General features: G+C 41.5%; 1 protein-coding gene across 2 annotated transcripts in view; it reads left to right on the top strand.

Moving 5' to 3' along the window:
- Positions 1–24487, top strand: part of LOC146201809 (uncharacterized) — a 92517-nt gene extending 68030 nt beyond the window's left edge. For both annotated transcript variants that reach the window (XM_084587769.1, XM_084587768.1), the window contains exons 15-18: positions 4543–4649; positions 9230–9316; positions 15311–15418; positions 19502–24487. In XM_084587769.1, the coding sequence (XP_084443895.1) occupies positions 4543–4649; positions 9230–9316; positions 15311–15418; positions 19502–19720 (521 nt within the window). In that variant the 3' untranslated portion in view covers positions 19721–24487. The remainder of the gene's footprint in view (positions 1–4542; positions 4650–9229; positions 9317–15310; positions 15419–19501) is intronic.
- The last annotated feature ends 229 nt before the right edge of the window (positions 24488–24716 follow it).

Raw genomic sequence — 24716 nt, 5'->3', positions numbered from 1 at the left:
TGGGTAAAGCATAAGGGGAGGGGCACATAGAAATTAATAATAGAGGAAGTACATGATTCTACAGAAACAAAAAATTGTACAAAGATTATTGTTATTCAAGTACACGTGTGATGCAGGCAAGGAAGGTAGATGAGTAGATGATGGCAGCGAGCTCTCGGGGAAGGCTGTTCCATTCACTGGCAGTCCAGGGAAAGAATGACGAAGAGAATATGGCCCTGTGGGCGCGAGGTCGTGAAACTTGCTGCTGATGGCCGGTGCGAAGAGAGATGCGTGGTGGAGGTGCGCAAATGTAGAGTTCCTGTCTGAGCTGAGAATAAAGAATAACAGCACTGTTTGATTGCTAGTTGGGCTGCGAGCTGTATCGTGTCCCTTTCCTTTGGTACAGTATTGCTGAAGTTGCTGAGGGATTTTCTTTCAAAGCCATTCCTTTCCGACACGGAGAGACTGCCTTTGTGACCTTACCAGTTCATTTGCACCCTTGTAGCATCTCTTAAGAGGCAGGTAACTCATAAGCATGTAACCAAACTCTAGTTTATGGTGAAATGTTCCTATCTTCAAGGGCTGTTTGCATCCCAGCAGCTCCATGAGATGAGACGTGTGATATTATCGCTAGGGGACTTCAAAACAAGCAGCTTTTCTGGTGAAACTTCCGCTCATGCAAGCAGTAACGCAGCAGTGCCATATCTTTTGAACCTACGTCGGAATTTTTATGCTGCAAGAACAGAGTTGATGGTCCATCTTTATTCATGACTGGCCTCATTCATACTATAGACCAACATCTGTGACGTAAGCAAGATGCGGTGGTGCTTCTGTCAGGCTGGGCCGACTGGGGGTGAAAAGTAGGGTTAGCGCCCATAGGAATACATGGAACCGAAATATTTCAAGTCAGTTTTCTCATTTCACAAGGCACCTATGATGTTGTTATTCGGCACAGAGCAGCCAAGAGTATCCCAGAACAGATCGTGACAGTATGAAATCTCATAACCGAGGTGAAGTATCTTTAAAACACCGCGAAACGTATAGGGGTGCGAGTTGGGAGGGCAACCCATAGAAACACATGTAAACACAACTTGCCGCAACACTTTTCTCATTTCGCAGAGCACCAGAAGTGGTGGCCGGTCGTTAAACGTTGGCCAGAACTTTGAAGAAGTGTGACAAAGTATGCTGCTTCATTGTGGAGGCAATCTACTTTTAAAACCCCTCGTTGTCAAGAATTTGAGTTAGAAATGCATTTCGGTAGTGCGGCTCATGCAAAATATATGTGAAGAACGGTTCTCAGAGAAGCTGACTCAAAAAAGAAGGCGAAAGCAGTTGTTTGTCAAGAGCTGGTGCATTCTTTCAAGACCATGAATATACGTATGCAACAACATTTTGCGTCTGACATCTCTGTAAAGCATATTTATCAATATATATGTGCGGCACGTTTGCAGATGAAACCCCACCTCTAGGAGGCGAGTCGCCCAAGCAGCGTTTATTTATTTATTTATTTATTGTGTGTGTGTGTGTGTGTGAACGTCTTGTGCCACTCCCGACATCATGCTGCATGGTGGAAGTAAAAAAAAAAAACATTCCAAGTGCTGGCGAGGCGCAGGAGCCGAGTAATGATGCCGTCGACACAGTTCGTTTTGTAAATTGAGATGAATAAAACGCCAAATAACGGGCACGACGTCATTCCGTTCTGCAAACATCAATAGTGGCTAAGTAGAGGAGGTAATAAAATAAATGCATATGTAGTTGAGTCTCGATACAATAATGTGGTGGGTAAGTCATAAGTAAATATTTTGAGAGCCTAATATATTCCGATGTCCGTGCACACGCTGGATGGCCTGCGCCATACGGAAAGAAAAAAAAAGAAAGACGAGGAAGCCGCACAGAAAGCGCAGAACGATATATGAGAACGATCGAGATACCACGAGGAAAACGAAAGTAAACGAAAAAATAGCTAGCTAGCATATATGCCCGTTGATGACCTTGTGCGCACTCACCTGATTCAAAATAATTGTAGGCCTCCAGGGACTTGTATGCCTGGACGATCTTTGCAATGAAGGTACTCTCTACAAATACACTATAATGTTTGCCATGCCCAATGGTGGCAGACCGCCCGCGTCAGTTCACAAGACTTCCCAGTGTGTTTCAGACTAGCAAATTGGCCCGGGTGCACAACACCACCATTGTGCAGCTTTTCATTGTAGCATTGTTTAGCTGAATCCGACAAGCGTTCTGCACAGTCCGACATTGCTGCAGCACACAATACATTCCCGTGCAAGTACTGCAAGTCTGACGATCTACGGGACCGTTCACAACATGATAAACTGACCGCGCACAGTTGCAGACGATCATGCACCACTGGCGCCGTCGCTAGCAGACGTTCCACAGCTGGAGGCGGCGGGTATCGCCTGCTGCGCCGTCGTCTGCTGCATTGCGCGATTCACGTTCGGTCTATATTGCCGTATGGTGTTTGACATTTGTTTTTTAAACGTAATAGGATGTGTCATTTGAGCAACAGTATTATTAAGCTAATTTACTCCATGTGGTAGCATTGCAGAGTGTAAACAAAACTGCAAGATTTGCATGAGCCTTTTGGGGGTGTCCGGATTCACAACATACTAGATTTTTTGAGGAGTTTTAAATGTGGAGTGCCTCCTCAATGACGCAGCATACTTTGTCACACACTTCTTAAAAGCGCTGGCCAACATTTAACGACCAGCTACCACTTCTGGTGCTGTGCGAAACGAGAAAAATGTTGCGGTAAGTTGTGTTTACATGTGTTTCTATGAGTCACCCTCCCAACTTGCACCCCCATATGTTTCGCGGTGTTTTAAAAATGCTTCGCCTCATTAATGAGATTTCATAACAATCTGTTCTAGGATGCTCATGGTTGCTCTGTGTCGAATGACGACATCATAGATGCCCCGTGAAAAGAGAAAACTGCTTTGAAATTTTTCAGTTCCGTGTATTCTTATGGGTGCTAACCATACTTTTCACCCCCAGTGGGCTGCTGCGCCGCGAGCGCCCCCTTTATTTGTAAACACAGTGTAGGTCTATACTTTGTCTACAAGCTGTTTGCAGCACTATGAAAGGCTGGGGTGGCCTGGTCAAATCAGGATCATGCGCACTGCAATAGAGAATTGTGGTCCTACGCACCCAAATTGGTAGGGGTGACAGCAGGAGCAAAATTATCTATTGTAGTGCACAGGGACAAGAGGCACTTGGAAGCACAATTACCTATTATAGTGCTGATGACCCCGAGTGGACCAGGATTCCCTTTTCTTTCGCAGTGCTGGAACCTTCTTGTGAGACAAAGTATAGCGCTGCCAGTGTCCGAGCTGCTGTTTGAGAGCGCTGTATCCTGCTTCGAATGCTGTCTGACATTGATAGTGCACTCTTTGCCAAAATTTACACCAAGGATCTGTACCATCAGAGTTAAAGTTGAACATAAAGTTTGTTCTAGTATACACGTCTGTGAGTGTGTAGTAGTGACTAGGTGCTACAAAGGTGAAACTAAGACGTGAGCTGACTTATGAAGTTATTGCAGAATAATGTCTCCAGAGGTTCTGGGTACATAGGCTCCTTCACTCCAGTATTTATTTAAATGAACAAGGTTAATGCCCTTGTTTGTGAATAAATAGAGTTGGATCTTGATACAACTTTCATAGAATCGTGAAAAATATTCAAATCTCCTGAAATTCACATCACCATGAAGTACACAAAGTATGTATGATGAAGCACAGAAAATGATTTTATGCAGATTTGTTTACAGCTGACGGAATTCATTTATGGCTGCCTGTCAAATGTTTTTGCAGTCTAGGGCTCATAAATAGCTGTTGCAGTGTTTGCAATGTTCGTGCAACGGTAGTCCTCATTGATGTATTCATAGCACCTGCATTTATATCATCTGTAATGGCTTAAAAATTCTACCAAGGAGCACTTATTTGTCCACTTCTGTCTTTGAATGGCTAGGGGCAATGTGTATTCATTTCCTTGAAATTATTCTTTTTTTCAAATGGCTGTTGAGCTTCACAGCAACAGCTGTGATGCCAGCAAAATATAGGCACAGCCAAACGCAGGTCTGAACACTATGACCACTAAGCAAAAGGCACCTTCTGTAGTATTCAGAAAAAGGCTACCACATGTGAATCTGTCTACCCCTAGACTTGTTTACGTGCAGGTAGTACAGTTATGCACTGACGACGCTTCTGCTGTATCATACCTTCTTTTTTGCATATTGTTGCTGATGTGCATTAGTAGTTGTTACATGTGCGCAAAATCGAAGGGTACATCATGGTTGCATAAGCACGCGAAATGTGTTGCCAAAAGCAGCAACCCTCACACATTGTTTCCGGCTACCTGTGTCTATGCGAGCAAAGTAGCACAGACATTCTTGTATGGGATAAAAGTAGTCATCAGTGAAAGTATTGATGACTACTTTCACTCTGCAATCCATCAGTGTTCTCATTCAGTGTTAAGTAGTGTGCTTAAATTGTTTTTTGTTTACTCATTTTTTAGCAAGGACTATTAATCTTTCTTTGTTATAATTTGCAGTTTGTGCTCCATCTGGGTCAGCTTTGAGGACACCCAGCTTCGGACTTGTTGGTTCCTTACAGTTAACTGTGGGAAACTGTCGACGATCAAAGTTCAACCTTGAAAAGGTACCATACACTTTTATTACATGAAACAGCTGAAAGTACTTGCCTGTGAGTTAATATTTTTGCCTTCCACTTTCTCGTGCACATTGCTTTGACAGGAGGTGCAGACATGCTTAGATAGGGCAGTTAGAAAACAATGCGGGCAACGCCATAGTACAGTGCAGGCCAGGCCAGAGAGTCAGGCGTGCACCCATCCTAACGTGACTGTAGCACAGCCTACTGCGATTGCTTTAAAACGGCCTCCTGCATGTTTGTTCTACTACTTCCCTGCTCTAAAAAGTCGGTAGGCAGCAACTCGCATGCATACAAACATGTTTTAGGAAAGACAATCTTTTCGGCGTGATTCAATTCGTAAACTGGCTCTGGAGAGGTGGGCCTGTTCTATTGCTGTTCGAAAGGTGACATTTGCATCATATTCCGATCTACGTTCGAACCTCATTACACTGAAGTCAGATTTGGCGTGAAAATTTATTTGTTATATCCAATATTAGTCCTAAAGGTATGCACACAAATTCCTCTAAACTATTCTGCTAATAAATCCAAGCAAAGGGCACTCTAATATATTCAACACAAGGGGATGAAAATACACCATGTTTGAATTAAAAGCTTGGTTTAAACATGAAATCTTGGCCTTTCATTCTGTGTTGAAGAGCAAAAGTGAACATGGGAAAAGATGTTGTCCCCTTGCACTAACAGATTTATTTGTGAAAACAGAAAGTTAGGTGGATGAATTAAGAAGTTTGCAGGGATCAAGTGGATGCAGCTTGCGCAGGACTGGGTTAATTGGAGGAATATGGGAGAGGCCTTCACCCCCTGCAGTGGGTATAGTCTGGCTGCTGCTGATGATTATGATGAAGACGACGACTTGTGGGTTGAACGTGCACGAGAGCACAGCACTAACTCTGAGTCGGAACACTCCGCGAGTGACGACTGAATGGTAAATAACCACCGCAAATTCACTGATTGGTCTGTTTTTACTTGATAAAAAAAAAGAATTGTTTTTCGTATGTCGCATGTATAGACCGTACCCCGAAAATTGGCCCTCGAATCTGAAAAAAAAAATATGGCTCTTACATGCATTTATATGGTATATAGTTGAATTAAGCGATACAAAACTTGTCAAAAGAACAACACAATTTAATCGCGGGTGCAGAAACTCGGGTGGCTAATACTTGAAAGTAAGAAAAGATTTCTCTCCAAGTTTAGGTTATTTCAAAGGCGCTCTCAGCAGTTTCATAGACCGCAGAAAACAGAGCGCCAAACTTCAATTGGGTTGCCTCTTCTGCATAGCACTGCTTACTTGCCACAGCAGGCCAAAGGCCATGCAGGCTATCTTGCCCGCATGACAGTGGAGTTGTGTGTAAAAAGTACGCCAGAACAAAAGTTGTAGGCCTTTACACGACCTCTGTGACACCTGACTTGAGTGCATCATGGTTACTGTGGTTACTTTAAGGATACAGTGGACTGGTTTCTCTAGCATTTGGGTTATGCCACTGTCTCCTTGATGCACTGTGGAAGTTGATGCTCTGACAGATGTCCAGGTCGCCGCAATACGTGGAAGCAGTCCTATCTGTGTCGCCACACTATGTTTGTTTACATGAATTCTGGATTTGTGGGCTGGGCAGGTTGGCCCATCTGAGGGGTGTCATATGATCTGAGAGCTGCGCAAAGTAAAAGGCCTCAGGTTTTTCTGTTTTTTCAAAAAGAAGACATCCCTGGAAAAAACTTATAAGCTGGCCATTGGACGCAGCTGAAGAAGTTTTGTCCAGCATATTTAGCTGTCTTGTCCTTGTTCATCAGAGTGCATCATAAAACGTTAATGTCTAAAGTTTGTCACCGTAAAATGCCTTTTACATGTCATTAAGCTTTGAAGCAGGTGCTCGAATTGCCAACAAGGAGGCAGTCAAATTCACATTCATGCTGCTTAGTCAAGCTGTTGTTACAGTGATTTCTGCCTGCTGCAAGGTTGCGGGGGAAGAACTTTGCGAAATTTTTTATTGTGATTTCCAGGAGTCCACACTGCACATGTGCCTGAAGCATGTATTCACTCCCCATAATTCATGCTGCCAAAGTAGTGTTAAGGGTTTGGGATGAGAATGCATGGCTATAAAACTGTGGAACTTTGGATTAATTCCTGAGGCTTTGTTGCACATCGGTGTTTGAGCATATGTAATACTGCCTTTTTAGCAGCATGCCATTCCAGAATATCAGTCTTATTGTTGAGTATAGTTCCATCAGTGAAGAAAACTGGCACCTAGTTTTCACTCATCAGTCAACATGTTCAGGCCCTTATTAAAAAACTAGAGGGATCAAGTTGTACCAGAGCTGCCCTTGCAGCAAAGATTATGTTATAAAAAAAAAAAAAAAACTTATGACAGTCTTTTCAAAAATCAACTTATTGAATACAAAAATTGACCCGCCGCGGTGGTGCAGTGGTAAGACGCCCGACCACTGTGCCAAAGTACCCGGGTTCGATCCCAACCGCGGCGGCTGTGTTTCGATGGAGGCGAAACGAAGCGGCGTCCGTGTGCTGTGGTCAAAAATACTCTGTAGCCCTCCACTGCGGCTCCTCTTTCTCTCTATCCACTTTCACTCCCACTCTTTTCCTCTCCCTTACCGCGCAGTTCAGATGTCTGCAGAAACAAGTGTGACAGATACTGCGCCTTTCCCTTCCTGGGAACCATTTAGTATTATTACTATTTGATAACAAAAATTTAAAAAATCATTCCTCCCTAATTTGCCATACTCAAACTTCCTTGATTTACTCATCTTTTTCTCTTCTGTTTATATGAGGTGTGTGCGGCATAATGGAGGACCAAATTAAGGGATCAGTTGCTAAACCCGTAGCACAGGGCATGTACGCAAACACTGTCATGTAATGCCCTTAAAGGCAGGACCCCCCCAATTTTTTAAGGTATGTTCAATATAGGTTGTAATTCATAATATTTGTGTTAGATACAGCGAGGTTCGACTGCACTCTCAAGATGTGAGAATGCTTTGTATGCGCCTGGTGGCCTGCGTGAAGCCATTATACGCAGTAAATTCAGAAATGAAAGTACAAGCTCTCGGGCGAATCGGTGGCTTTTCAGCGTTAATAATGACAAACGGCGCAATTGAGGTCTCCACCGAGAAGTGAGATGGTTTTAAGAGCGTTTTATCTTTTGCTCTTAAATTGAAAATGGCGGCCAATTCAGTAATGAGAGAGTCTACCCAAGTTTATTACGATAAGTGATATAGTAGTAGGATATATTCATTAATGTAAGAAGGGGCTGTAAGATTGACTGGCCAAATGGTTTCATTTTCAGTCATGATCTGCGGTTGCCTAGAGCTAGGAGGATTATATGTCAGAAGAATGTACCTCCACCCATGCTGTGTGGGGGGGGTGTACGTGAGGGAGAAAATTGACCTTTGTTTGCCGTTTTCATAGCGAAACATTTACCTATTGAACAGAAAAGTTATATCATTCTCAAGGGATAATTCATCCAGTATAACTTTGTGTTTCTCTTAATATCTCTCTTTGTTGGCCTCTTAACTCTTTCGTTACCGCGAGAAAATGACCGTTTTTCATAGGTCTCGGAAGATATTTTTTGCCAGTGCAAATAATACTGCAGCATACGTTGCAGCGCACAAAATTGCACATAATGAAATGTTCTGTCCAAAAACTAAGTTACAAAGCAAAAATATTTGTTACGAAATACACAAGTAATCGAAAAATTGCCTTTCTTTTTTGCGAGTTGATAAATATAAGATAGAAAAGACACGATATCTACAGACGCATTGTTAACAAGGAAAATTTAGAACCTTCATTTTGAAGATCAATGACCCAGGAATACTATGTAAAAAAAAATAAACTATCTCTACAGCGCTGCTCTTCAGCTACATAAAAAAAAAGCTACAGGTGGAAACAACCTCACTTTTCCTACCCCACGGTGAAGAAATTGCTGTTTTTCGTGAGGCCCCAAATCAAAACTGCTGCAAACTGGCTGCCGAGGCCGGGTATAGATGTTGGACATGCAGTGTACCTTCAAGAATGCGTTTTTGTGGAATAAAACCACCCAGGCTCAGAGTCAAAGCTCGCTAGGAATCAGCTGGCCGTCGTTTTCTGGTAATTATCACCACTCAACACCGCCAGATAACAAAGTCGACAAAATGATAAGATATTCGACTTGCTGGAAGTCTTTTCATGTTAATGCTGCCTTACACCGAGTGACAGGTTTTGTTTTCAAGTGCAGACTCCACGCCGCAACAACACATGCACATTATTTCTCAGAAAAACCCATCAAAAATCAGAACTTGGCAGAGGGAGAAAATTCTACCTTATTCTACAAGTGCAATGCCTAGGCTAACCACTGCGGGCGCTATGTGCACAATAAACATTTCCAACAAGTCGAAATCGGCGATTTAAAGCATCGATCACCGGAGATCGATTTGAATAGGTGCGGTAACGAAAGACTTAAGGTACTACCAAATAATTTTTTACTTGCGCTTCGTGACTATCCTTGTTTGTTGTAAAAAAAAAAATAGTGAATGTGCAAAATATATAGTACACTAAATGAAATTTCTGCTTTACATACTCATCCTAGGTTCCTGCTCACTCACCCCTGGAAGGTACATTGTTGATGCAATTGATCCTGAGACCTGAACATCACCATGAGCTTCGAGGTTTTCTGGTAAGTTACAGCTATACAGCTTTCCTTTGTAGCCATATGGCTGCGCTTGGGTGCATTTTATTGATTATTTACTTCCTTATTAAGTTAAAGCCAGTTTCTGAGTCTTGACAAAGTGGCTTACAATACAGGACATTTTGTGTGTGCGTGCATGCATACATACTCACAAATGATAGGAACCAACATTTGGCGAGGCCAAGAAAGTGAAGGCCATAGTTTTTTAAATTTTTTTTGTATAAATGTTTTTGTATAAATAATATTAAAACAAAAACCCAGTCTCCTTCACTATCTTGGCCTCTCCGACTGTTGGCATCTTTCATTGATGTGTCATAATGAGCCTCTCTTTTCCCCTTCAGTTTTCTACTATATATAAATACACACACATACTTCATTTGTACGAAATTCACTCGTAGTTTGCATAACTCTTTTGGAACCAAGGGGCTGCAACTGCATTTACTAAGATTAAGAAAACCAGCGATAGACGATGTTCCATCACTCATCATGCCACCGCAAGACTTTTTTAGCCAGCAAAATTATGTTGGAGATAGGAGATACGACATTAGAGATGACACTTCTCTCCCCTCAACTCGCACTCGCCATGACCTCAGGAAAAAAAATTCCCTAAGCAAACAACCTATGCAATGTGCTTTGCCCATGAATACGTCAGCAGTTGACTGTTTACTGGGTTTCGGTTGTCGCACTCGTTTTCTTAAGCATGTAGTTGTGGGAAAATGGAATCCTGTGCACGAGGCCATTGACCTAGCCCACGCTTGTCCCCATCGATAGCCTCCTATAGGTGCTTCAAAGTCGCAGTTTCCCTGTCTCCGAACCTCCCTTCGACAGTTAGAATCGTGTAATGGGTAATAGAGGAAGGATTCTCTTAGTACATCTGTTTTCTGTTTCGTTGTTCTGTTGTTTGGTAACATCTAAAACCTCTCCAGAGTCAGATCACATGACGAGCGTGCATTGTTTAAATCATGGGATCAGTATCATCCTCCGTTGCTTCTCCTAATGGCGTGCTTCCTCTGAGTTCATTCACGGCATCTACAGGCAAGTTTTTGCATCATGGCAGCAGCAGGTATACAGAATACAACTTCGCTTCCTCAATTTTAGCCTGCCAGAAGGCATCCACCAATAAGTTTTGCTTCCCTAAATTGTTTCATGGCTGCCGTGCTTTGACCTCAAAATATCCTTCGTGTTCTAAAGTTCAGTTTCTACCTGCAGGGTATAAACAGTTTTGGAAGATTTCATTTTCTGCCAGCTGTACAGAGAGTTGCATTTTCTGCTATGACACTGCCAGGTGTCAACCTTGGCATTGCATTGCCTGCTGGCACAATATTCAATGTTGGGATTACATTATTTCACATAACGTAACAAATATTGACATTTACTCATTTAAAGCACAAATACCTCCTGAAAAACGTATCTTTTTTTTTATTATTCTTTTTTTGTTCATTTTAGCTGTGTGAAAATACATTTATGTTTTATACACTTTTTCCTTCGTGGTTACAGATTTTTGTGTGAAAGTTTTATTTTTTTTTATTTTATTTATTTATTTATTTATTTTTTTTTTTTTTTTCATATTTCCTGGAGTTGGGATTGGGATGAACATTACATTGAAAAGAATTTCCTCTATTAAGACATGAAATAACTGAGTATCAAGCATACACAATTAAATGCAAAAATGTATTTACCTACACCACCCAAAAACTATCGCTTTTGTGTGAGCCCTAAAGTGCTAACAGATCATAGACGTCACTCCTTCAGTAGGGGGTATCCACCTTACAATGTTTTTGTGACAGTGGTCAGTAATGGGCGTTTTCATATGAGTAATAAATCAGTCTGTAATATTAGGCCTCTTTTTATTTGACAGCAATAGTTATCAAATAATTTTAAGCAAGGTAATACATGATTCTTACTTTCTTATTTAATGCCTGGCAGGCCATAGATATGTAACAAATTGTACTCCTCATACGAGAAAAACTTTTCCGCAGTACTTTCATTTCTTTTCATAATTGTGTTTTGTGGAAAGCGTTTCTATTTGTTTTCAACTACCTGTACTAATTCTAGAATTTTCAAAAATATAGAAAACGTGCTGGCAGATGGTCTTCTCTGTAACCTAGAAGTGTGAATACAGTGCTCCCACGCTAGCTGTGCTCTTACTGCAGCGCTATGCTAGCCGCGGAGCGACGTGTGTGCACGTCTTTCGTGCCACATGACACAGGTGTCAATTTGGAGTTGAAGCTTGCATAAATGCTGCAGCTGGTGGTTCTTTAGGAAAAGCCACAACCAACCATAAGAGGTCTAATTGGGCTACTGCTACATTATAAATGCGATTATGTCATTTGAAATTAAGATACGGTTGATTTCTGCATCACCTTTGGGAGCGATGCAGGCCACATGAAAGAGGCCACAAAAATTCGGTCAGTTAGGCCGGCATCACTGTAAGACAATTAGTGCACTGAGTGTAGGCTTTCCTTCATGACAGCAATGTTGCGTCAAAACTGAGCGCACCAGACCAAAGGCCACTTTCAGGTGGACTCGACATTCACTTTATCACATTGTTTTGCAGCATTAGCCAGCATGTGCTCAAGGCCACGCAGACAACATTGGTTCACATGTGAAAAGTGCTAGTTGCGGTGCTATTAGGAGAGGTGCTCCTTGCAGGGTGCACAGCTGGCAGTTTGATACAGTAAAACTTCATTAACTCGCAGTCAGTGGGACCACAAAAATGTGAGAGTTAACCGAACATAGCAAGATAGATCAGATGCAAGCAAAAAATTTCACTGCAGAAACTTGCTGCACAACCCCCCCTTCGTTTAGTCCCAACACCAAATATTGTCTTGTAGTTTCCTGCGGGATCACGTCATTCAAAAATTATTAAGTGCGTTATGATGCAGCAAAAGATAGAAGACGAAGCAGCTCACCACCCTGCTTTCCATGTTTGAGTGTAGCCCAAGTGGCTTGAGGCAAATCTGCACAGCCATAGTTTTGAATTCTATGATGCACACACGGCCCTGATACGGTTATCAGAAGTTGCTGTCGCACTACCTACTGCTCTTTCAAAGAAGCAACTGCCAGCAAAGACAAATTGAGCAAGCAGCATGCAATTTGAGTTTCCTTTGCTGTAGCTGATTTGCATACGGATGAGCTGCTCTTTCTGGTACTTGGAGCACCGTACATCCTGCTGGGAATGGGCACGGTCACACCCGTCCAAAGCTATATTACATCCTGCAAATAGGTTTTCCAATTTTCGGGAGGTGATTTTTCTGGATTAAGGTCAAGGTTATGTGACTGTACTCAAAGTAATTGAGGTGATGGTAACTTAATCTCTTGTTCACAGCATGCCATTAAATGAAATGCCACAGTCCTGTGTTTTGTGCAGTCAACCCACCACAGGCACAGAGCAAGACTTGTATGCTTTGCGGGACATGCACTGCCCCTGCTATGACAATACATAATGTGTGGGAGAAGCTGCGATATCAGTGTCTTCAGTGTCGCTACCATCAGATGTGATTTGTCAATGCACGAAGTGCGCCCACGGTTTTGTTGTAGCAAAGCTACAAGTACCGTATTTACTTGCATAGTAGTGAACCCACCTTTTTTCAAGAAAAATTGATGACAGTTTGGGGTAGGGCCCATTATGCAAGAAAAAAAACTTTTGTGAGAGTCGTCCACCCTCCCACCCATCAGTCACCAACAAAAGCATGTGGTTAGCCGTGATCATGACACCTTCATAATGCGTTTGCTGCTGCACACGTTCCAGTGAATTTGTGGCAGTGGACAAGCGCCCACCGGGCCTAATCGGGCACGTACTGAAAACTGGCACGCTTGTGCAACCGGATGAGCCGAGCGAGTAGCTGCTAGCTTACCATTTAAGGGCCCTGGCACTCTGCCAAGTTTGCAAAAAATACATATGCACTGGGATGATATTGCCTCGCAGCATCTTGGCACGCTGCCAAGAAATGTGCTGTGGGCTGTGACAGCGCGAAACGAAAAGATGCACTAACGACTGTTTTTTTTTAATTCTCAGCGGCAAAAGTGGGGGATGGGTTCATTATGCGAGAGGGTTCATTACACGAGTAAATATGGTACTACAACTTCTCTGCAAGCTGCTACAAGTACACTAAACTGCACTTACCTCTTCTTCAAAACAACCTTAACCCTTTTGTTGTCAGGCGTTTTTGGCCATGGCGCACCCCCAGTGTCGGCTTGGTTTCGGGGAAAGAGCATAAAACTTTATTTTTGATTATGATTGGTATAGAAATAACATAGTCAACTGAATATGCACGTTTCAGTGTTCTGCAGGTGTTGTTAATTAACATCATCATCATTATCAGCCTGATTACAAATGAGATAAATGAGGATAATATAAGAAAGAACTGCTCGATACTTCTTGAGAGACCGAATCCGAGCTCGAGTTGTGTTTATAATCAAAAGAGCCATTGCTCCAGTCCGCAGTCTTAGGTCCCGTGCGGTCAGCCATCCGAAAGTAACCACACGCACGGAGGGGGCCCTTTCGGTGACCCGCACAACGGAGATAAATGGCACGTTGTGAAATAAAGATGACAGAGAAAGACGGAAAGAGGCTAAAACAACCTCCTTTGCTGCTGCTAGCCACAAGCAAGGGCACGGCAAGAGAGAGCGAAAGCAGTGATCGAGTCATGTGTCAGCCTATTGGAGTGGCAACGTCGCGAGCCCCTGAATGTGACCCGCTGACTCGTCTAAGCAGACACGCCAACGAATAAAAGTTAAACTTTGCAAACCTGCGGCAGATGGCAGAACAACCCTGAAACCTGTAACCGCATGCACACTGGAAGCGTGGAAACGTACCGGTACGTTTGTGACAGCGAAAAGGTTAACTAGGTTGCGGGACTGAATCTCGGCCATGGTGGCCGGTTTTCGATGTCAGTGCAAGTTAAATAACCCCAGGCATTCGAAATTTTCGGAGCCCTCCACTAACGGCATCTCTCATAGCCTGAGCCGCTTTCGGACGTTAAACCCCAAAAACCAAGCCAAGCCAGTCTTTTATCAGCTTTCACCTCATTGGTCTACCTCAATGGAGTTCTGAGGTTGGAGCACTATGTCATATCAAGAATCGGCACTGCAAAATGGTTCCGCATCATGACTTCAATGGGACATCACATCATTTGCTTGCTGCGAAATTGGGGTCAGACGCTCCCACATAACATTCCAAGTCTTTGAATGAACCGGTCTCTTGCAGGCCGTAGCTTCAAATTATCCAGTCGCATTAATGTTAGAAATTATGGTACCACAGGAATTGTTCTAATTATCTGGGATTTCAAATTAACAGCATTCTAATTGTGGTTTTACTATTTGTTGAATGTTGTGCTGAACGGGAGTTTGATAAACGTGAACACTGTTATATATTTTGCATGTGATTTTGAAGGGGATGTTCTGTGAGTTTTTTATTTGATTTGCACCCAAAAATTTGTTATTTTTTCTTCTCTAATAAAATTTTCGTTTTTCTGCTTGCAAACTGCTTGTGAACTCCCTCTCAACTCTTGTTCAGTGCTCTTTCATTAGATATAAGCAGGAATTCGATATATCTATGTTCGATATATTTGGTACAGACTGTAACTTTATTTGCTTGGCACCCAAAAATTTGTTATTTGCACGTCTCGAATAATTCTTTTTTTCTGGCCATGGTCCACAGAAGATTTCATCTGTAATTGTATTAGAAAAAGATTTGCAGTATTAGAAAATTGCACATTGGCAGTATTAGAAAAATGTTCATTCTACTTTCACTCAGTTTTTAATATTCAAATTTGCTTTACACACAAAATTTTGCTATTTGCATAGCTCTACTTAAAAGCATCATAATGTTCCATACATTGAACGCATCTACCAGCTATCTTCAAACTTTTTTTTTAACCCCTTTTACAAAGTTTTTACGATTTGGTATTTCATTTGAACACAACTCTGCTGTAGTAAACTTAATTCATTCAATTGACTTGCCCTGCATGCATTTTCCAGTCCATGTTTGAAGAAGTAGGAGGATTTGGAGCCTGGCACAGACGCTGGTGTGTATTGGCAGAGAACTGCCTCTCGTACTGGCGCTACCCTGAAGATGAATCCAGCAAGGCAAGTCTTGTGGCTACATACTTGTGTGCTTTATATGAACCTCTTGGCACCTGCATATGCAATCAAGCAACATTGCAGCAAATCTCATGCTGCTTTGGTAAACATAGCACTAAGACATAGTTTTTGTTTTCTGATCATTGACAGATAAGGGTTGATCTGAAACACTCATAGGTCACACATATTAGCCCAGCCTTCTCAAAGTAAGGTCAAACTCGTCAGTGTAAAGATACACTTCAAGTTAGGATGAATGTGATATTTGCATTTGTATCAACTCTGGATACACAGTATAGCTTCAATTTATAATTGCTGGCACTGGCAATGCTGAGTGCTATATCATACCTGCCAACCCTTCCCATTTGCCCGGAAGATTAACGATTTTTGACGGATGTTTATGATTGTACTATCACTACCCTAAATAACCCAATAAGTGGCCTCTGCCCGCATAAGAACGGTTTTTGTGAAACCGACACCCAAGAATTTGCAGCAGCATCGTAATTGCCAGCATCGCCATCAGAGGCCGCACTAGCATCATTGGCTAAGCAGCCCATCAAGGCCAGTTTGAAGCGTCATGTAAAGTAAAAAAAAAATGCTTTGCCTTCGATTTCGTGAAGTTTAGGCAAAGCCACAGCATCCACCCTTGGTGCTGAAGGGTGGATGCTGTGGCTTTGCCTAAACTTCACGCCATCTGGCCCTCCTGCATCACACTTGGCCGATTTCCTCATGTTATCGAGCTGCGCTATGCCCGACGATGACATGATAGCTCATCTTTCAGAACCATCATGGCCAACAGCGGTTTCAAACAAAATTGCATGTAAAGAGGCCAGTAATGGTTTAGCATTAAGAAACTAAGACAAAGGCAGCGGCACGCCAATCAGTTTGCGTCAGCTGTGGAGGCGTAGCAAGAATACTTTGTGCCTGTGTGCGGATCTGTCAGTGCACGCCTCTGGGACTCGCATTTCATGCTTGCTGTTGCTACTTGTGTGTATGTTTAGATTAGGACTCATGGGACAATGCCACAAAGTGCCCCCCCTCGTTAGCGTAAATAAAAAATCTTTCGATTATTTATTTCTCCTGGTTGGCTGGCATGCTACGTAAACCCAGTTTCAGGAAATCCAAAGGGATGGCAAATTCAATTTTGGAAATTGGCAAGGTTGGTTAATAATAACATGACAGAGTACCTAGTGAAGTAAGATTTCTTTCCCATGGAAAAAAATTTTTTGTTCTTGGATGCTTCTTTGTAAGAATAATGTCAGCCACTTTTCATCAAACAGTACTGATTGTCTTCTCACTTCCACCTTCCATTATGAGAGTCAGCAGGTTGCCTCAAGATGTTGATTGCATCTTTGTCGCATGTTGCATGTTTTGGCACATCATTTCAGTTTGTATTATCTACTGATGCGTTCTCACTGATACATGCAATGTCCTGTCCTCAACAATTGCAGTTGTACTCAAATCAGCAGTAATATCATTGTGGGTATGCTCACAGATGTTGATGGCTTGCAAGACCTTATCAAACTTTTTTTTTCATGAACTGAGTGTAATCTTTAGGCTGGAAATTGTGCTGCATTTAGGGTTTGTTGCCCTTTGGCACTGTAGTCTGAAGTGACTTTTTTTTTTAGTTTCACATTCTTTTTCTTCCTAACCCCCTTGAGACTCAATTTAAGTGAACCGTCTAATTTGAAGTAGATTTCAAAGATGGGGCCAGCCGCCATTAAAGCGCTCCTTATCAGTGTGAAAGGACAGAAAAAAAAAAAAAGCTCATGCACCAAAAGGCAGCAGCACTTTATTTTTACTCAAGCCATCTTCGGATGTGCTGTCAGAGTTTCTCACTTCCTGGTGTAGCACTGCTGAAACATGCACACTGCTCTGATCATCGTCTTACTCAGACGCCAATGAAGCTAGCAGGCATACTGTAGCGTGAGGCCACATGACACGCGCAGTAAATGCAGGAAGTGGAAAACACACATACAGTAGCCACCAAAGTTGCAAATGTCAACTGGAATGGCAAGTTGACTTGTACTGGCTTGGCTTGTCTTGACACTGTGGGCTGGTGAGGAGCGTGGATGTCTCCACCTTTTGGCATTTCATATCTTTAATACTTTGAGCCTACCTCTGAGATGGCTGTACATTTCGTAATTGCAGAAGCCGTTACAACCTCTGTTCTATGACAGAATTTCCTTAGGAATGTAAAGCTTACTGTTGTACAGTCAGCAAAGAAATGCAGTAAAAATGAGTGGCTTTGTTAGAGATGCACGAGAATGAAGCAAATAGCCACTGAAGCAAAAGAAAACATAGAGAATTTTTTTGTGTGTATGTGTGTGTGTGTTTATGAATGTGAAGTAAAAATCGTGGGGATAATTGACTGCAAAATAGAAGAAAAAACAACCACATGCCGCTGGTGGGATCCGAACCTATGACCTCCGGATTTCATGTCCGGCACTTTGTCACCGAGCTATGGCAATGGCTGTTTCATGCTCTACTTTCTTAGATATTTATGTTGTGTGTAAGCTATTCTTGAGAGTGTTCGCCAGGACCACCCTCCTCCATAGCGATGGATGTGATACCGCGAATGCCACTTAGAAAGTAACCTTATAGGGAGGGCAGGAGCTGTGCGATAAGTCTCTTACACTGCCTATGACATCAAAGCCACCAGATTCGAAGCCTTGTTAGCTAATCAGCAAACAAATACAGTGAAAGTGAAGGGCTTCAGGATGAGATACATGAGAATGGAGCCAACAGCCCCTGACACAAAGGAAAGAATAGGGGATTTTTTCTTTGGTGTTGATGAACGTGAGGTAATTAATCATGGAAATAATTGATTAGAAAGTAGCAGAAACCATGGGTGGATTAGTTTGACAACAGCTTCGGATTGAGTGGACGTCGTAGGTAGCAATAAGAGGGTTATCACACAGCTCTTGCCGTCTCCATTAGATCACCTACGTGGCACTCGTGGTGTCAACAGGCATTTCACCTACGCCGCTATGCAAACCTAATTTTTTTCTGAGTGGTCATGAGTTATGACTCCATAACTGTGTTTGTGGCAGTGGTGCCTCATTTGAAGATGGCATGTACGTGACTGTGGTGCTTTGTCACTGCACAGGTGATTGATGTGTGACTAAGAAAAAAGAAAGGGTTTGCACTGACTCATGCAAGGGAAACCTTTTCATTGGGCACCATGTTGTCTTTCATTGCATTTGCCAATTTTGTGACAAGTCCTTTGCTACAGCAAAATGTGCCACATGTGCCACTAATTTTTATTATAGTAGTAGTATTTGTCACCGTCAACTGAGGGCAGAGGCTTCTCTCAGCATTCTCCAAGCACTCTCTCTTTGCACGAGGTGGAGCTGTTTTATGCCCACGAAATTCCCAAGCTTGTCATTCAGTCTGAATCTTTGACACTGTTGGCATTAATTGTGTGATTCTAGTAGGCTATGTCAATTTTCATTTGTACTTTAGTTCACACTTTCTACCTGCCTGTTGACATTTCACATATTGCTTTTAGCTCGCTACACTGCTCTATGCCATATTATCCTCCAAGTGTCAACTGGATTGTTGAGCCTACTGCTATAAACACTTAGTTTAGGTGGCATACTTGCTGGCTACTTCCAATACCATGTTTCCTATCCTCTTTATTAGGTTGCTTTGCAATGGTTTGGCTTTAATCATAGTACATATTAATTTTTAACCTTATCATTGTCCTTCAGCTTTCCAGACCTTCAGTCATGCCTTGCAGTTACTCTATAGTCCTAGTTTGTTAGCAGGATATTCCCTGTGTCTGTAGGCTTTGTTTTCAGTGTGGCAAATTGTGTGTAATTGTGCAAATCAAACTGCTGCTAGCCTTGTCTTCAAGGAGCACCAGCTGCACATTTGGAGGTCAGAAATTTGATAAATGGGCATGATGGGCAAGGTTAGATCAAGCACACTGCAACAGTCTAACTGCAGTCATCTATTGCATTTTGAGGCCATGTGAAGTTGCACAATTCCTGTTGTTCAAGCAGGCAGCTCATCCAGTGGCATGTACTTCAGCCTACACCTGTACATTGCTGGGGCTTTGCTAAGTGGAAGTATGGCACTGTTGCGCAGGAGCCAGTGGGAAGACTGGAGCTTACCCAGTGCACCAGCCCGGAAGCACGCCTAGCGTCACGTGATGTTTGTGCACGACCTCATACACTGATTCTGCACATTAAAGGCAAGGACTACCTGCTGTCGGCTGACACGAAGGAAGAAAGGCAGAACTGGTGCTCCAACCTTACAACTGTCCTGAAGAGCCTACGTACTTGGGCTGGCATGGTACCAAATTAGAAGTCAGATTACCATTGTTCATGTTTAATGTAATGTTTCCAACCTGTGGGGTTCAGTTTTCTTTGCTGTTTCTTCTGTCAGTTTTTTTACTGTGTATAAGGTTGTGCTTTTAGTTCTGCAATAGCATCAGTGTGTTTAGTGATTAGTGCCACATTTTGTAATTTTAGCTGTGCAGTGACTACTTTTGCTTAGTCTGTATTTTACAGTACTCTGTACAACACCTTCAGTCTTCAGGTACCGTCTTTTACATTTATTTTGCATGTTTTTTGGTTGGGAAATTTCACGCAGCCTTCAGTTCACACACTGTTTATGATACCTACGAAAAGGGTGCAGAAATTTTTTCAGAAGGTTTCTGAGCATAAATAGCTCGATACTTCACAATTATATTTCTTCTTTCACTTAAGGTGAACCTGTGCTATATTGTTATTGCCATGTGTAAGGTATGCCCCAGTAGCCTTATGTCTTGGAAATAATCACTGCAATGTCTGCTTCTGACTAGTGAGGCTATTGTCATGGGCCTTTACTTCCTTGTACTTCTAACTGCTGCCAAGCACCTTTACGCTTGTTTTTCATGTTTCTTATTTGTTTAAACCTAATTCATTTTAAACAATAATTATGTGGCTCTTCTTCATGTCCATGTCTCTTGCGTTGTATCAAAAATCATCCATCACCTGCTTGCCCAAACTTCCACATTGCCCTAATGTTTGTAACTTATTCCATTTCTTTTTCCTTCCTGCGTGCTGAAACCCAAAGTGGTGGCTTAATATTCATGGCATTCGGGGACTGATCCCTTGTTTACAGGTTTGATCCTGGTTGTAGGAGCCAAGTGTCAATAAAAGCAAAATACTTGTGTGATTACATTTCTGTGCATGTTTAAGAATCTACATGGGTGAAATAAATTTGAAGTCATTCATCACAGGATGCTGTGTAGTATATAGAGTTCTTTTATCATAAAAATCTGTCAGTCTCTCAGTTAATCAGTATAGCAAACTGGACTCTATATGGGGGGGGGGGGGTAGATGTTCGATGTGGTTAAATTTTGTTTCTAGCGAATAATAATCTATAGTCGGATACAACACAAGAACACACCGGCAGATATTCTTCAGAAGAGGCTTTTTAACGAACCGATTGCCTCGAACAGGTCTCATTATCTCGCAGTTAATCCCAATTCACGTCAGGAGAACTGGTTGATGCCATTGGCTGGAGGGCTTCCTCAGAGGGGCATTCATTGCTGTATTCTTAAGTTGTATCTGACTGTAGTATCATAGTAGTACCAACCTAAATGCATTGCAGTGCTGTTTAATCTTTTGTTCTGCTTTGTGGACATGCATGAGCACAATTTTCTTTCCTTGAAGCTGTAGGGATTACTGGAAAATAGCCTTTTGGTTGGCTGACAAGTAATATTTTTTGTGAAAAGGTTGAATGTGGCAGGAGAGCCTATGATCTCGTACACACAACTAAATTTTGGTGTCACATGCAAATTAGGTCAGCTCCAAGACATTTTAAATGCTTCTAAAAAGCTTTACATTGTGACATGGCACATAATGTTGTACCATGCTGACATATAATTTTACTTGCTGTGGTGTCAAGTAGTGGGCATCGAGCTCAACTGCCGACGATGTGGTGTGTTCAGTCTTTAAAAAATTGTCAATAATATAAAAGAGCTTATGTGGTGTTCATTTCTGAACTTGAGGTTGATTCTTTATTGCTCCACAGGTAGCCTTTTCTTGTTATATTACGTGTCAGTTTGTGTGATACTTTATTAGACACAATATATCAGAAGTAATTTTAACTGGATTGTGCATGTCAGGTTTTTTTGCAGTTGGTCTTCAAGTAAGCGAGCCCTGTGAATGGATGTGTATTTTGTAGAACTATTGTATAATATAGTGTAAAGTGCTATGATTGGCTTTAAAACGAGCCCAGGATTGTGTAACTTGTGCAGTATGTTGCAGTGTGCTTGTAGTGGACCTAAAGATCGTATTACATAGTATTTTGGACAAGGCAGTTTGCTAAGTTGATGTTTTTCGCACTTCTTTTACTTCCATAACATTCTGCAAAACCTTTACCCTGTTTGTATTGGTGTATATGTCTGGCATGCGATCTTTAATGAACTTGTGATGTTTCTGATTACTGTATGTTGTATTGGACAGAATTTAAGTTTTTGGTCTGTGTGGCTTAGATGATTTTGGTAATTTCTTGTTCTGGTATCTTGAACCTGACACTGACTTAGCACAGACATACCGAAGTGGTTGTTGGCTTCCTCTACATTGCGACTGTAGTAGCTTTTCTTCCCACAACACCCAAGGGTCTTATGATATGTACTGCTGATGCATTTGCTCCCAACTACTTCTAACACGAGAAAATTGTAACCACCTTGCCCCAGTAAAAAAAGGCTTTTCTTTAAATTTTTGTTCATCTGTATTGTTCCAGTATCTAGATATTCTTTGTACAAGCCAAATGAAGATACAACTACAGTGAGGTTTTGTACTGCCGATGCTGTCTCATTTTTTCAGCTTGCTTGTTTCGTGGAACTATGCAGACCGTGTAAATATGCTGCAAAAATTCTCATTGTCTTTTTATTTCAGGTAATATGCTGTTTTAGACAACCACTTTTTGCTTATTTCTGTCATTTCTACTCTGCGGTGAGCAGGTACCAGGTGTTTTCTTAACCCTCATTCCTTGCGCCTTTATTTATCGAGCTTTCAAAATTTATGAGTGCTTTAAATTCTTAGTATTTTATCTTTCAGTCATCCCACTTCAATCAGTTTTTCAGATAGTGTTGATATGGGTAAAGCAAGCAGGAGAAACTGCTCATAAATAAAATTTTCATCACTAAAGCAAACTACCTAGCTCTCAAAGTCGGCCTTGCCCAGGTATACAGGAAAGTTGCGGTCTTTGTAAAGGCTTGGGTCTGTTGCAACAAAATTGTCAAGGCAGCGCAATATGTGTGCTGTACTGCTTTTAACTGCATGAAGTAGTTTTGCTCAAAGTTAGTATTTGTGCTTCTGTGTAGTCCACAAGCCACTTGTGCTCACAACATTGAAAATTGAGGTTATGCTATTTCTGAGCACTTTTTGGTGGCTCGATTAAAAAGAGCAGGTGATTGAGAGCATATGTATGGGACGATAATACTAATTGTTTGCATAAAAATATGTGCAGTCTAGAATATATTGTACATATAGGGAGCATTAAATTGCCTTCCTGTTTGGCTTGCCTTGTTGACCCTTTCAGAAGCCACTTGTAACTTCGATTTGAAAAAGCATTTTTCGTTTTAAATAGTATAGCCTGGCCCCAGGAAAGGCATTTTGTTAATTTAAGATAGGAAACACCATTGGTAAATTCTTGCAAAATGTACAAAGTTCTGTGCAGTGTTTCAAAATTGTTGGGAACTGTAAAATTGAAATAGTAGTTCTTGCCAACTGAAACATGTGAGGAATCATGAATTCATTTCTTATTTCTAAAATGTACACGACACTACAAATTCAAAGAAAAAAATTTTTATTTTCAGTTGCCAAATCTCTCTGCATTGAAATGGTGGAAGGCATGTTATGAAGCTTGCAATATTAAATGCTACATTCGCTATTTGGTGTAAAAACTTGCCCTATTTGTGATGTGAAGGATGCTGAACTTGCATAGGACAAGAAAAGCAGTGCTAGTCATAACACAGTTTGGTAAAAAGCTTCAACCTTGCTATGTTCACAGTTGTGTATGAAAACTACTTGAAGGATTAATTTGTACCTGCCAGGCTGCCATCTCTAGAGGTGCTGGGGTCTTGGAATCATTTTGTTTGGTGACTGTGATTCATTAACTTTGATTTCTTTTAACAGATGGTTCACTCTTTGCTTACTTTTGCACCGCTCAGTGTCTGCACTTTCCTATTCCTTATTTTACGACACATCCTATGTAATTCAGGGTGCAGGGGCACCATACTGGTACAGTGCATTCATGCTATATGTGACTAATACTCTCTATTCATTCTGCAGTGATTTAGTGCAGATGCATAATTTTTGTAATGAAAAACAAGTCATGTTATACCTTTTAGCCGTCATAATTTAAAGGAGTATAGGTATCAAAGTTTGATGTCATTTTTCTTCTTGCTAATGATGTGTGCAGCATTTCTGTATATGGATCACCACACGGTTTTTGCCTACGACTGCTAAATGATTTTTGAATGAATTTTCTCTTCTCACCAGTTTCAGCAGTCGAGAGGTGGCGGTGACATCACAATAAAGTCTAGGTCGCACGCGGCATGAAAAAATGAGCGAGATCGCTGACTCTTTGCTAGTTTAAATCCCGTGTTGAGTCAGGCTTGCATTGCATTGCATTGAATTCAAACAACATAGGAACGATTATATCGCTGTATTTTTCATTCCTCATGGAACCTAGGCTTAACTTTAACGTCACAACTTTTGCTCAGTTGTTGAAACCGAAATAGGTGAGAAAAAAAAATCATTTTAAATTATTTAGCAGTCGTAGACGAATATCACATGTTGATTCGTATATACTAATGTCTTATGCATCATTACAGGGGGTAAAACATGAATTAAAACATTAGGTGTCTACACCCCTGTTAAACCACTTCGGGAACATAACTTGCTCGAAGCTGCATTCAAAACTGCCTTCATGTTTTCAGTGCTTCATTACCTGACTTTTTTGTTGCTGTTCTATATAAAAATATGAATATGACTGCATTTTTTTGTCGCTGTTTTTATTCTCTTGACTGTGTGGTGATTTGACATTCATATTAAAGGCATTTAGGTAATTAAATTGGTACAGTTATTTGCTAAAGCTCTTGTTAATTTTACCTGGCTCCTTTTAGTTAAACCATCTGTGTAGTGGATATCAGAATTTAGTGTTTAACGCTTGCCTGCCAACAGAAGAAGTGGTAATTTCTGGGTGATGCATCTAATTCTTTCTGCAATGAGCAGAACATGTTTGATATTAAAGTGTATCAATAAATTTTAGAGCAGGAAATTTTATTTCTAATGGTACTAGT

The sequence above is a fragment of the Amblyomma maculatum genome, chromosome 1, assembly GCF_055883805.1.
Source record: "Amblyomma maculatum isolate TAMU_Amacu chromosome 1, ASM5588380v1, whole genome shotgun sequence".
NCBI lineage: Eukaryota > Metazoa > Arthropoda > Arachnida > Ixodida > Ixodidae > Amblyomma > Amblyomma maculatum.
This window is presented reverse-complemented; position numbering and strand designations above follow the sequence as displayed.